We start from the raw sequence: 12,850 nt of genomic DNA on the forward strand, positions 1-12,850 counted from the left end.
TTTTTTTAAACATTTCCTTTTTATTTCCATAGGTACACACAACTTGTACATTCCATTGGGTCTCCCTACAGCATAGTATAATAGAGAAACCAGAGCAAACAGTGATTACTGGTTCCTTAACGTTCTTAGAAATGGAACTACATAGAACCAGATACCATCAGATGCAGTAAATGAAATACTCTGTGCTTTCCAATGCTTTTACTTCCCAGATCCTGCTACCCCTCCACCCCGCTCTATAAAACACAAGAGTGAGACTTTGCGTAAAGAAAACATCTGAAGAGCAACAAATAAAATAACTGGCTGTCTTAAGATCTGCCTTCTAACATTGACTAAACTTGTTTCTCTCTCTCTCTCTCTCTCCCCAAGCTGCATTTTCTTGTTTGAACTGCTTTGCTGTAAATAATTGTCCAGGAAGGGTCTTCCAGTTATCTGACTTCTCTGTCTAATCAGTTCATCTTTAGGTTAAAACTACATGACATTTCAACATTCACAATAAATAATAATTAAAAAAAAAACTTTTGCTGTGAATGCCCAGTTCTGGCTCTCCTCTTTTTCCTGTAGGACTCCTGTCAGTCTCTGGAGGGCTGGGACTGTGATACCAATCCCAGCTGCAGCTCTCTCAGCTCCAAGCTGAGTGAGTGGGGGAGGGCTACGCTGAATGTAAGGCAGTATAAGGGTCCATCTATAGAGGTAAACTACTGGGTAAGGGGGATCATGTCATAACAGAACTGGGGCTCTGTCCCGTTTATAACCGATGTTGGCCTTGCCTATATAGAATGGTTTGAACCATGTTAAGGAATCCTGCTACAGTCCTGACCTCCAGAAGGAAAGGAGAAAATCACTGCATGGTTAGAATACATCCACAGGAAGATTTGCTTCCACATAAAGAACATTTTACATTTAACAAGGTGGGGGTGGGGAATCAAACCAAAGAAATAGCAGATACCACATAATACATGAGACAAAGAACAAAAGCTCTGTAAATAAGAGATCCGCAACTCAACACAGGTACAGGTTACTGCAGGAGTCATTGTCCCCTCTTTCTGGCAAAACCACCATAGAAATTACCTAAAGGACAATAAACCAGAGACAATGGGCCAGCTGCTTGGCTGGGGCAGTTCTGCTGAAGACAGCGGCTCTGTCCCACTTTACACCAGCTGAGGATCTAGTTCCAGGAAATTAGCAGGGCTCCTTGCAGGCTGGAAGCACACAGCAAAGCCACAGGTTGCGTCCCAATGACCGAATCTGTTCCCATCGCTTTCTTGGGAGGCAGGCCCAGGCCTCGATTAGAACCTGACCACAGTTCAGGGTTGTTTGAATCAGTAGGTTTTGGAGGGGTCTGGCTGTAAACTTCCCCACAGTACACAGGTGTTCAGCTTATCTGTAACAAAGACACTTTCTTCTACCGATGTTTGTCGTCATCTCTCTGCTTCTTAGGGTCCCTCTCCCTGCTCCGGTCTCTTTCCCTGTCTTTTCTCTCTCTGTCCTTCCTCTCTCTTCCTCTGCTCCTTTCCTCTTTGGAATCCCGCTCTCTCTCCCGGTTGCTTTCACCCCAAGCCCACGATCGCTCCCTTTCCAGCCATCTCTTCTCTCGGTTCCTTTCAGGGTCTCGGTCCCTCGCTCTCCAGTCCCTCACTCCCTCTCGAGACCAGCTCCTCTCCCTTTTCTCCACAGGCCCCTCTCCATAAAGGTCACTTTTCATAGTTGGCAAATTGATGGGCTTTCGGAAAGGCCTGTCCCGCCCTCCAAACCGCAGCTGCCCGGATTCCTTCTTGCCTCCAAAACCGCCTCCAAGTCTCCGAGGGATCCATCCTTTGAGGGTCCTTTCCAGCTCAAAGTCCACAAATATCTCATGCTGGTCAATAACCAGCCTGTTGGCATCTCTATGGGCTTTCAAGAGCGCCCGTTCCTCTTTGTACTCTATAAACGCATAGCCCTTGGAAAAACCTGTGACTAAGTCTCTAACCAGACGAATCTTCCTAATGTCGCCATACCTGGAAAAGGCTTCCTTCAGCTTCTCCTCTGTGGTTTGTAGATTCAGTCTCGCTACAAACAGAGTGAGGTGGGGATCTCCTGTAACCCCCTTATTGGGTACATACCGTGCCAACATGGCCCTCCAGATGGCACGGTCATGGGGCTCTTCATCTGTGCCATCAATGCTCCCTGCTTTGAGAGGGTCATACTCTTTCGCTATGGGCGCCCACTCGTTCATTTTCTAGAGGGAACACAAACATCAAACACACTCCAGTGTCACTGCTAACATTCTGTATAAACGTTCACCACTACAGGTGAATTGGAAGATACAGTTAATGAGGATACTTGGCATTTGCCTATAGCACTTTCCATCCCAGGATCTCAAAAGCACTTTACAAACACGAACAAACTTACAACACTCCACCGCAGGTTGATTCCCATGTTACAGACAGAAAAACTTGGATGCAGAGAGGTTTTCAGTTTTTAGCACAGATCTGTCTGCTAGAACGCCTCCTGGATAGGCCGCGAGGGGCACAGAAAACCCTCGACATCCTGCATCCTTGCTAGCAAACCCCCTTAGACTTTGCAGAAATGACAAAGAATCCCCTTATAAGATTAATTAAAACAAACTCCACTGGAATCCTTTTTTCAGCTAGACTCCCTCAAGCTCCAGCCCCCTGGGGAAGGCGATTTGCTCACTATGGAGGTGGGGAGCATTTGCTTCCTGATGTGGGAGGAAGCGTTGCATTATCTGGATGTATTTTAGGGGAATATCCTGCCTTTGGCCTGGTACTGGGTGTATTTAAGCGCGTGTAAGAAGAGGCCAGATGCCTCCCACAGGCCGCTCGGTGGCGGCCACAGGCCACGTGCTTCTCAGCCCATCTCAGCCCCCAGCTGGGCTTTGCAGTCTTCCCCCCTCTGCCCGCTGCAGCGTGCGCAACCCAGCAGCCAGCTCGGCGCCTTCCTAGCTTTGCCCTCGGGGTCTCACGCGCTGCCGAGAACCCGGGGGACGCCCCCCCCCCGCCGAGGATCCCCGAAATTAGTCAACGCACCCCTCCCCCCACCTTCAGCACAACGCAGGCCTCGCACATAATCCCCAGCTCTTGGGCGGCTTCCCCGAGCAGCCCACACCCAGCCCCTCTGTCCAGCCGGCCGGGGCGGCCACATACAAATCTACCCGCCCCCCCTTTACTGCAGGCGTCCCTGGTGCACGGCCCAGGCCCAGGCCCAGTCCCCGGGCCCTGTATCCGCCCGCCCACTCACCGCCTCTCCCCCGCCGCGGCCCGCTTCTCTCCGCCCCGCCCACCGGCGGCAGCCCGCGGTCCCCGGCTTCCCGTCGGCGGGGGCCGCTTCGCGCGCGCGCAAACCCCAGAAGCCGCCGCTTGGCAAAATCCCGCGCAGGGAGGGGCGGGGCGCCGTGCGCAAAGCGCAGCTCCGCGGCCGGGGGCGGGCATCGTGCGAGGGCAGCGCGTTCCGCGCCCCGGCCGGGCCGAGCCCGCGCAACGTGGCGCTCCAGAAAGGCAGACGCGTTTGCCTTCCTACCCCCGGCCCCTGGTGGAGGGAAACGGGCTGCAGATGCATTTTCCTCGCTAACCTGAGCGGGCTGGCTGCGGGGGGGCTCGCCTTGCTGACCCCCCCTGCTGCGGGGAAGCTGGCCGCGGGGGGGCTCGCCTTGCTGACCCCCCCTGCTGCGGGGAAGCTGGCCGCGGGGGGGCTCGCCTTGCTGACCCCCCCTGCTGCGGGGAAGCTGGCCGCGGAGGGGCTCGCCTTGCTGACCCCCCTGCTGCGGGGAAGCTGGCCGCGGGGGGGCTCGCCTTGCTGACCCCCCCTGCTGCGGGGAAGCTGGCCGCGGAGGGGCTCGCCTTGCTGACCCCCCCCTGCTGCGGGGAAGCTGGCCGCGGGGGGGCTCGCCTTGCTGACCCCCCCCTGCTGCGGGGAAGCTGGCCGCGGGGGGGCTCGCCTTGCTGACCCCCCCCTGCTGCGGGGAAGCTGGCCGCGGGGGGGCTCGCCTTGCTGACCCCCCCCTGCTGCGGGGAAGCTGGCCGCGGGGGGGCTCGCCTTGCTGACCCCCCCCTGCTGCGGGGAAGCTGGCCGCGGGGGGGCTCGCCTTGCTGACCCCCCCCTGCTGCGGGGAAGCTGGCCGCGGGGGGGCTCGCCTTGCTGACCCCCCCCTGCTGCGGGGAAGCTGGCCGCGGGGGGGCTCGCCTTGCTGACCCCCCCCTGCTGCGGGGAAGCTGGCCGCGGGGGGGCTCGCCTTGCTGACCCCCCCCTGCTGCGGGGAAGCTGGCCGCGGGGGGGCTCGCCTTGCTGACCCCCCCCTGCTGCGGGGAAGCTGGCCGCGGGGGGGCTCGCCTTGCTGACCCCCCCCTGCTGCGGGGAAGCTGGCCGCGGGGGGGCTCGCCTTGCTGACCCCCCCCTGCTGCGGGGAAGCTGGCTGCAGATGCATATCGCTTCTTGGTTCCTCAGAGCTAAGGTCAAGCATAAGTAGTCTCTCGGCCTATCAAAGGCTGCGATCAAGTGTCTTGACGTTTCTGGTCTTTTGGCCCTGCAATGAAAACCTTGGCTGTGTCTCCTGGACCATGAAGTACAAACATTATCTTATAAGTTATATCCGTTCTTATCAGTTCAATATCTGACCCCTTGCTGGAGGGGGCTGGCTGCAGATGCATTTGCGTGGCTGCCCTCCCTGCTGGAGGGAAGCTGGCTGCAGATGGGTTTGCCGGGGCTTGCGAGCAGCACAGCAAATCCCCGCCTGGCTTAGCAGTGGCACGGGCGGAGCTGGCGCCAAGCTAGGGATCCGGAGCGCGGAATCCACCTTCAAATCCGAATCGAGCTGTATTGACCCGAGAGGGTGCACAACGCAAAGCAGCTAAGCGCTGGGGCGTTTAAATCCCAAGGGCAGCTCTGGCCCCTGCTTTAGGCTGAGCTGAGTATCTGGTTCTGTGACAAGGGGCCCCCGCCACCCTGAGGCACGTGGGTGGGGAACTGGCCCTACCCAGGAGTGTTTCAGAGTCCCTCCCCCTCCGGAGGCATCTCCATGGAAACTGCAAACGTTACCGGGGGGGGGGGGGCAGCCGCTCCACCCTGGCCAGGGCTTGCTTTGTCATCCTCGTTCTCTCTGCAAAATGCAATGGGCAATGCCCAGCTGCCCTCACAGCCTGCAAAAGCCCCCCACCCATTACTTCAACACAGATCACTCCCATGCCAGCCGCGGCCCTGCCTCTGGCGACAGAGACTGAGTCTGCGGGGTGGTTTTGTCTGCGCCCCCAGCCTATCACCCTCCGCCCACCTCTGTCTCCTGGACGCTGCCTGAGAATGGGAGCAGGGGCCCCTTCAGCTAGAAGGGAAGCTGTCCCGTGTCACCCGGCCGGCCTCCCTTCCCACAGGGCTAGATTGTAACCCTTGTAGCCCCTCCCCGGCCTCCCAGCCTGGTTATCTGATTGGCCCCCAGGAGCTTCCCCTGGAGGCCGAGGAGAGGACTTGGTCACAAGTTTCACGGAGGAGGAGGAAGGAAGTTGTTGAGAGTGGTGGCCGAAGCGGGCGGCAACTGCAGCAGCTGGTCTGAAACCAGCCCTCTCCCCCGTGAAGGAGCTTGACTGGCCACTGGGGCTTGCCATGCAGGGTCATCAGCACCCAGGGGAGGGAGAGGAGAAGGAGGAGCTTGGCCCTGAAAACGCCTTTGAGAAGAGCCCCTTCCAGCTGACAGCAGAGGATGTCTATGACATTTCCTACGTGGTGGGCAGGGAGATCCTGAAAATAAGCAGCGAGCCCCAGGGGGAGGTGCCCACTAGGGTCGCCCAGTTGCAGTTCAAGATAGTGAGGATTCTGGAAATGCTGGAGGCTTTGGTGAATGAGAGTAACCTGACAGTGGAGGAGCTGAAGATGGAGAGAGACAATCTCAAAAAGGAGGTGGAGGGACTCAGAAAGGAGGGTCCTCCAGGGAATGCAGAGCAGGTAGGTATAAGGGCAGGTGCAACCCCTCAGGAACTGATCTGCTTATTGTGCAACATACAGTTTGGGAAACAATATGGAGGCATGGGGTTTTATTAACAACACTAGTGATGTCCAGCGAAGCATCTCCATCCATTTGGCCCACCTTTTGCACGTTGACAGAGTTACAGCTCTGTTGAGAAACTGCTGCTGGCAACCTCATGAGCGTAGGCACGGTTTGAGGCGAGCAGAATTCTCAGCGTCAAAAATCCCTGCCTGATGGGAGCCCATTCTAGCACAAAACACTGGAAAACGCATTTGCTCACATGATCCAAGCCATTGTGTGGACAGGCCCGATTGGAGAAGTTGACTTTTCATCCCTGTTGAAGATCCTGGCCCAGCTGTCCAAGCAGAGACCGGCTCTGTACTGTAACATTGTAGGTTGTTGAGCCAATGTCCTGTATGTGCCAGGGCATGGTTTTGGTTGGACAGAGTCAATATGCTGAAAGAGAGAAGTTCAGACATTCAGGCCCTGATTTTCATGTAGTGTAGATGTACAATTGCACATCTGTCTTTTACATACAACTGCTCTCACAAAAGCACCTAATTTGCCATTTGCACACACGTGAAATCCTTGTGTTTGTGCAAATTAGGTGTATCAGAGGAGGAATGACCTTGTGGTTTAGGCACTTGGCTGGGACTCAGGAAAGCTAGGTTTAGTTCTGAGCTCTACTCAAATTATCTCTGTAACCTCAGGCGAGTCCCTTAATCTCTCTGGGCCTCGGTTCCTGTCTGTGACAATGCGGATAATAGCACTTCCTTTGCAAGTTTAGAGGTAAACTCTTTGGGGTGGGGACTGTCTTACTATGTGCATACAGCGCCTGGGACAAGGGGGCCCACAGGCGCTACTGAAATACAAATAATAATTATTTTGCACCTAAATGGTATGAAAAATCAAGATTGTAAAGTCTGTAAAGCATGGAAATTACTATTGTTTGATAAACCTGATTCTTTGTCTAAGGTACGGCCTGACAGCTGCTCAGGGGCTATCTGGGCATGTTGCGTCCTTACAGTTGTTTGGTTTTTAAACTGTTGCCCTTTGTTCTACAGCTGAGCCTTGGACCAGACAAAATGATAATAGATCTCACAGATCCAAATCGTCCGCGGTTCACATTGCAGGAGTTGAGAGATGTGCTGCAGGAACGTAACCGGCTGAAAGCACAACTTCTTATTACACAAGAGGAGCTACAGTGCTATAAGAGGTAGATCACTCGGTCATCCAGTCAGCAGAGAGCACCTGTTTATTATGTGGGGATCATGTCAGGGGAGATTAGTATTATTATTTGTTTGCTGTAGCACCCACCGTGTGCTAGGCACTGCCCAGATATACAGGACGGTAACTCTTTGGCTCTCTGTGGGTATAGAGTGCCTCACAAAATGGGCCTTATTCTTGGTTGGCCCCCTTTGGCACTACAATAATAAATATTATTATTAATAATATTAATAACAAAGAAGGGACATCCCTGCCCCTAAAAGCTTACGGTGTAAGGATAAACAGACAAGCAGAGAGGGGTCAGGGAGGGGGGTTTCAAAAGGAATTTTCGATATAAATCAACCTTAAAACTGAAGTCCTGCCGGCTCTAGGTGAGTTACAAACACGTGTAATAGCACACATCAACATCTGCAGGCAGTTACTGCAACAGTGTGTGCAAAGTAGGAATTCGGGCACACAAATCCAGTGTGTAGGTATGCCTGGCTGGCCACGTGTGAGTGCAAGTACCTCATTCGCACATGCAATCATAGTAACTGCACACATGCATTTTTAATGAAAACCGGACTCTACGTACCCCATGCCATGTGTCATCAGAGCAGGGAGGTTTCTGTGCTTGCCTTAGTTAAAATTTCCCTTCTCCTGTTGTGCAGACTGATACATGCGAGTTTATTTACCACCCTTCATCTCAGAGATGTGTGCATTTCAGTGATGCTGTATGTATAGCTGTAAAGCACTTTAGCATCCTTCAGGATGAAAATGCATATTTTGTGAGACCCTCCAGCTGAAGACTGAGTAAGGCATATACAACAAAAATCTCACCCAGGGATAAGGATTCAGTTCAAGGCAGGTGACCCAGGTGACTTCCTGGAGTGCCAGGCATGGGGGGCACCAGGTTCGGGGTGCTGTTTTTGTTGTTAGTGACAAAAGGGAACATAGAATGTTTGAAGTAACATGGCTCAGATATTCCATATTTGCTTATATATGGCATGAATAAATACAGATTTACAGATCCTAGCATGCACATTTATTGTCTTATATGACAGGGATAAATCGTGCATGCAAATCATGCAAAGTCGTGAAATGGGCTAAAATGCAATAAAAAATAAGATATTCAAAAGTTTAACAAAGGGGGGCCACCGAAGATGCTCCTCGCCTGGGGCACCATTTGGTCTAGGATGGGCCCTGATTTAGATGACCTGGGTTCTGTTCCTGGCACTGCCACTGATCTATTGTGTGATTTTGGGCAAATCACATCACCTCTTTGGTTCTGTTTTCACCTCCCACTCTTTGTCTGGCTTGACTAATTAAACCATAAGCTGTTTGGGATAGGGACTGATTTTTACTCTCCTTGCAAAGTGTCTGGCACAATGGGGCCCTGATCTCAGTTGAGGTCCCCATGTGATACCATAATACAAATAATAATAAATCCACCCTGAGTACACTTCTATAACAGGCATGCATAATGCAAGCTATAGCTGAGAAGCTAGTTTCAAACCTGCCCACTCAAACAGCAGTTTTGCCAACAATGCAGTTAAGGATCCACTCCCCCAGCTCAGCGGACAGGCTGTACTAAGTTAGCTCAGTCACCCATTAATGGTTCAGTTGGTCCTTGACTCTCCAATTGCCTAACACAGCTCATTGGAATCCAAGTTACAAATTAACGATGTGAATGTTTAATTCATAAGTGGATCATGAGCTGTGAGGCTCTAATTACCAACTAGTACTGGATTTCAATCCAAGCAAATCAAAGGAAAAACAATAATTTGATTTACATGATAACCTCCTAACAAGGTGCCCAGGGTGCTGAAAAACTCAATTGACGGCATCAGATATAAAACAAAGTAGTATAAATATGGGACCTTTGAAATAAAAATTGTGTTTTAGAATGTCATGAATATATTTCTATATATGTGGCTATATAGCATGCAGATAGCACAAAATGTCACGTCCTAAATTTAAGATTCACAGACAATGTTTTAGTGGCCGGATAATGTATTATTAAAGACGTGAGTTTGTCTCAGGTGTTTTTGAAGGAGTATGGTTCAATGCCCACGTTGAACAGCACTGCTTATCTGCATATTGTGGGCTTTGATTCCCCTTAGATCTCAAGATAAGCAGAGTCAGGCTAGGTCAGTGCAGTGGTGATGGCTGTGAAGGTGTAGTCCTAAGCACCCTCTGCCTGGCCATACAAAGCCCTAATACAGGCCAGCAAAGCTTGTAGTCATGGCTTGCACTGGTGAAGCTTATCCCAGTCCCAAGGAGGGGAAATAGCCTTGGTTCAAATTCTAGCTTTGCCTGTTTATAGTCGGGGTTTGCACTGGTGCAGCTATATCCCTTAAGGCTGTAACCAGTGGACATTTCCTGTGTAGGGAAGTGGCACAGGGAAGGTGACACTTATTTACCTCACAGGGGTCTTGTGGACCTTCACTGACTCAGGCCAGAATCTGCTGTTACACCTGTGTAAATCTGAGCGACTGTGCTGGAGATACCCTGGATCTGCACCAATGTAACCAAGCTTGGAATTTAGTGCTTTGAGATCTTTGGATGGAAGGTGCTTTACAAATGCAACACAGGATTAAAATCAGTTCTCACTGAGTATTAAATCGTTACATAACACTCCATCTGTAGCTATTTAAGCTTCTAACAATTATCAATGGGGTTCTTATAAAAATATTCTAAGCTAAATTAGAGAGACGAGGTGTGTGAGGTAACATCTGTTATTGGACCAACTTCTGTTGGTGCAAGAGATAAGTTTTCAAGCCACACTGAGCTCATCTTCAAGGCTGGAAAAGAGCTCCGTCTGGCTCGAAAACTTGTCTCTCTCACCATTAACCCATTAATGGGATAGGGAACCATGATGCAGCCAACAGAAGTTGTTCCAATAGAAGATATTACCTCACCCACTTTCTCTCTCTAATATCCTGGGACTGGCACGGCTATGCCTGCACTACATCTAAGCTAAATTACTGTGCACAATTAAAATAAGAGTGATTCACTATTAGCATTAGTCCAGATTAGCTGTGTCCAGAGAAATTAGAGCTCCTATTCAGGAAACCATTTACACACCACTTGACTTCAGTGGGACTTGTGCACAAGTTAAGAGCTTTCTGAATCGCTGTCTGCATTCATAGATATCATAGTGGCTGCATTGTGCAAACCCTCGCTTTCCAGACCAGCACAGAACAGTTCCTGGTAGCATTTTTTCACAAACTACAACTGGTACAACATTCCTACCCACAAAGGAAAGGTGCAAAGACACCACACCCAGCAAACGTGACAGTGACGTTAGCAGGGTATATGGACATCATCTGCTCAGATGGCACATGGTGCCAGAATGAAGAAAGGGTTCAGTATGCACAATGGGGGTGTGGCGGGGGAGAAGTGTAGCACAGATTTAAAAAAATTCCCATCTCCCTCCTTTGCTAGTGGCATTTCACAGAGGGAGGACCAGGCTGGGCCAATGGAAAAGGAATCCACTGTCTGCAGACCTTCTGGCTCAAGCAAGTCTAACGAAGAGAAAACAATCATAAAGCGTCTGTAAGTATTGTCACTTCTCTTGAAGCACTTTATAGTGGTGGGCTGACTTGACTGGATACTTGTTCTCCCCTCACAAACGCCCCCCTTCCTCGTTATAAAAAGTTAGGGCTGTTACTGGAATCCTGAAGCCGGCAAACCTCCTGAAGCCAACCAGAATTTGGTAGCATCAGGAGTCTACCACCAAGATGCAGCGTGGGCTGGTGAATAGTGACCTGCCTGGGGAGTTCAGCAACGTGGGTTCTATTCCCAGCTCTGCTACTGATGTGCTTTTGGATCTTGGGTAAATCACTTCACCTTTCTGTGCTTCTACTTCCTTTCCCACCTCTTGTCTCGTTTTCAGTGCAGGAACTGTCTTTTACTGTGTATTTGTACCCCACCTAGCACAGTAAGGGATCAAGGGGCTACAGTAAAACCCAGATTCTTACATTGTAGTGTTTCCAAACTACTGAAAGACAATACCTTCCATTGATAACAAGGACAGTTAACTCTTTTTGTAACATGTATTGCAATGATATTAGTGACAGGAAGCCTGGAAAGATGACACGAGCATTAGAAATAGTGACAATGATCTTGTAGCTCAACTGCGAATGCTTCTGCTTTGATGTCTGAGGCTGACTGGTTCAAACTGCAGCTGTGCATAGCTCCTCTCTGATAAACTGGTAAAAATAATAGCTGCTTTAGTTAACTTTTATGTGAGTTAATCTCATGACAGGGATAGTCTGAATTAGACCCAGACAGGATGATGCTTTGTGTAAACAATGTTAACTAAAAGGTATCGGGCACAATCTCTAACTAGTAGCAGTGCCTGTATGAGGAAAGGGTTTCTTAAGAACGGGCCCAGGTCAAATGCATGGCCCAGCTTTCAGTTCTCAGTTTCATATTCCTAGAGGTACTTACGTTTTAGACCACTTTATAAACTATATCAGTGCAGCACCCCTGAAACACTGCATCAAAATAACAGTAAACTATGGTACCTTTGAGGTGTAGAACTCAAAGTGCTTTATAAAGGTGGGCATCAGAATTTGAGTGAGGGGAAACTGAGGCACGGATGAAGTGACTTGCCTGAGGTCACAGCATGTCAGCAGCAGAGACAGGGAGAGAACCCAGTTCTCCTACATACCAGCCCCATAATCTATCCCCTGGACAGCACTGCTTGCTTCACATACTAGCACAACAGCAAAGGGAGGAGTGATTTTGCCCCGTGCCTATGAAAAGCACCCTATGAGGCCAGATCATCCTTGCTACACAAACAAGCTTTCAATTAAGGGCTCAGCCCCAGGGACACATGAAATTGCATGGCATTTATTTATTGTCTTGGAGTTAGCCTTCTTGGTCCAAGAATTTCCAGCCTTTCAGAGCTAATCATTAAGCTGTCCTACCCTGTAGAAGGCCATTGCCTCCCCTGTGAGTACACTAAGAATCTCCACATTGTGTTGTTTACTGACTATCCACCAAGGTTTGTTTGTGATGGGATTCAAGTAGCTGTATGCAGCGGGAGCGTGCTCAAGCCCTGCGCTTATGGCTCCTGAGAGCAGCCCAGTGTGCAAGCAGAACAGGCTCAGCTGGTGGTTGTAGCTTTTCCTTTTTGTAAGACACTTCCCCCCTCCCCTTTTTGCTCCAGGTTCTCTTTTAAATATGGAAAACGAATATAACTGAGAATTTAGCCACTTCTGCTCAGAAAGTTGCAGCATATAAAGCCCTTGAAAAGGAATTAAGAGAAGAAGCATTTGAAGGAAAAGCAGCAGTTTCACTGTAGAGAACAGGCCACATCTCAAGAACAACATGTATTTGTATACTACTTTAAGATTTTGCTTTATAAAATAACATTTCTTACAATGTTTGTATTACGATGTAAGTGTTAATTTCTCCTCTTGTAAAGAATGGCATATTTCCTCTAGACATATCCAAGCAGATGGAGTGTGGAATAAACCTTTTCTATATAGCTATTTTCAGTCTTTCGAAGAACCATACCAAAATGTAGCCTACGGAAGAAAGAATATTAATTTTTCCACTCACATCTCACTGTCTGGGCTAGGGGATTTTCAAAGGCTAGAATGATCTTGCTGATATTTTGCTAGTTACACTGTCTGCAAAAGTATTCATAAAACTAATTACCAAGACTGAAAAATGTTTGCA

The 12,850-nt window shown here is 50.0% G+C and overlaps 2 protein-coding genes across 5 annotated transcripts; one reads left to right on the forward strand and one right to left on the reverse strand.

The window, feature by feature from the left end:
* Positions 1 to 5,280, reverse strand: SNRNP35 (small nuclear ribonucleoprotein U11/U12 subunit 35). Of its 4 annotated transcripts, none has more exons than XM_048822227.2 (2): positions 5,264 to 5,280; positions 1 to 2,215 (listed from the first exon to the last, which is right to left on the reverse strand). In XM_048822227.2, exon 2 carries the CDS (start codon positions 2,210 to 2,212, stop codon positions 1,403 to 1,405), a length of 810 nt encoding a protein of 269 aa, XP_048678184.1. In that variant the 5' UTR covers positions 2,213 to 2,215; positions 5,264 to 5,280; the 3' UTR covers positions 1 to 1,402. The 4 variants fall into 4 exon arrangements, with proteins under 4 accessions (XP_048678184.1, XP_074976136.1, XP_048678181.1 ...); XM_075120035.1 differs by lacking the exon at positions 5,264 to 5,280 and adding an exon at positions 3,569 to 3,670; XM_048822224.2 differs by lacking the exon at positions 5,264 to 5,280 and adding an exon at positions 3,238 to 3,477.
* Positions 5,281 to 5,313: 33 nt separating this feature from the next.
* Positions 5,314 to 12,656, forward strand: RILPL2 (Rab interacting lysosomal protein like 2). Its single transcript, XM_048822236.2, has 4 exons — positions 5,314 to 5,928; positions 7,015 to 7,166; positions 10,604 to 10,714; positions 12,336 to 12,656. The coding sequence occupies exons 1-4, from the start codon at positions 5,590 to 5,592 to the stop codon at positions 12,364 to 12,366; spliced, it is 633 nt and encodes a 210-aa protein (XP_048678193.1). The 5' UTR covers positions 5,314 to 5,589; the 3' UTR covers positions 12,367 to 12,656.
* The last annotated feature ends 194 nt before the right edge of the window (positions 12,657 to 12,850 follow it).

This window comes from Caretta caretta, chromosome 15 (genome assembly GCF_965140235.1).
Source record: "Caretta caretta isolate rCarCar2 chromosome 15, rCarCar1.hap1, whole genome shotgun sequence".
Classification (NCBI taxonomy): Eukaryota; Metazoa; Chordata; order Testudines; family Cheloniidae; genus Caretta; species Caretta caretta.